This window comes from Oryx dammah, unplaced genomic scaffold (genome assembly GCF_014754425.2).
Source record: "Oryx dammah isolate SB20612 unplaced genomic scaffold, SCBI_Odam_1.1 HiC_scaffold_5, whole genome shotgun sequence".
Classification (NCBI taxonomy): Eukaryota; Metazoa; Chordata; class Mammalia; order Artiodactyla; family Bovidae; genus Oryx; species Oryx dammah.
Window position 1 is genome coordinate 88,926,024 of NW_024070189.1, and position 372 is coordinate 88,926,395.

General features: G+C 74.7%; 1 protein-coding gene across 1 annotated transcript in view; it reads left to right on the forward strand.

Annotated features, from left to right (window-relative positions):
- The first annotated feature begins 6 nt into the window (after nt 1-6).
- The window catches only part of GNA11 (G protein subunit alpha 11), a 15,708-nt gene continuing 15,342 nt past the window's right edge, over nt 7-372 (forward strand). Inside the window, exon 1 of the mRNA XM_040241906.1 lies at nt 7-191. Coding sequence (XP_040097840.1) covers nt 56-191 — 136 coding nt within the window. The 5' untranslated portion in view covers nt 7-55. The remainder of the gene's footprint in view (nt 192-372) is intronic.

The window sequence follows — 372 nt, forward strand, 5'->3', positions numbered from 1 at the left end:
GGGCCGGCCGGGGGGCGGCGGCGGGGGCGGCCGGCGAGCGGCCGGGGCCGGGAGGATGACTCTGGAGTCCATGATGGCGTGTTGCCTGAGCGATGAGGTGAAGGAGTCCAAGCGGATCAACGCCGAGATCGAGAAGCAGCTTCGGCGGGACAAGCGCGACGCCCGGCGCGAGCTCAAGCTGCTGCTGCTCGGTGAGTGGGGCCAGGGCCTGCGGGGTCCCGGCCGGCGATGCGCGTGCTGGCGGGCAGGCGGGCGGGCGGGGCGGCCCTGCGTGCTGTCTAGGGCGGGGTCGACCCCCGCGGGGTCAGCGCCTACCCACCTGTGTAGTCCTCTGCAGGGCCCGGGTCTGGGGTCAGCGCCTACCCACCTGTG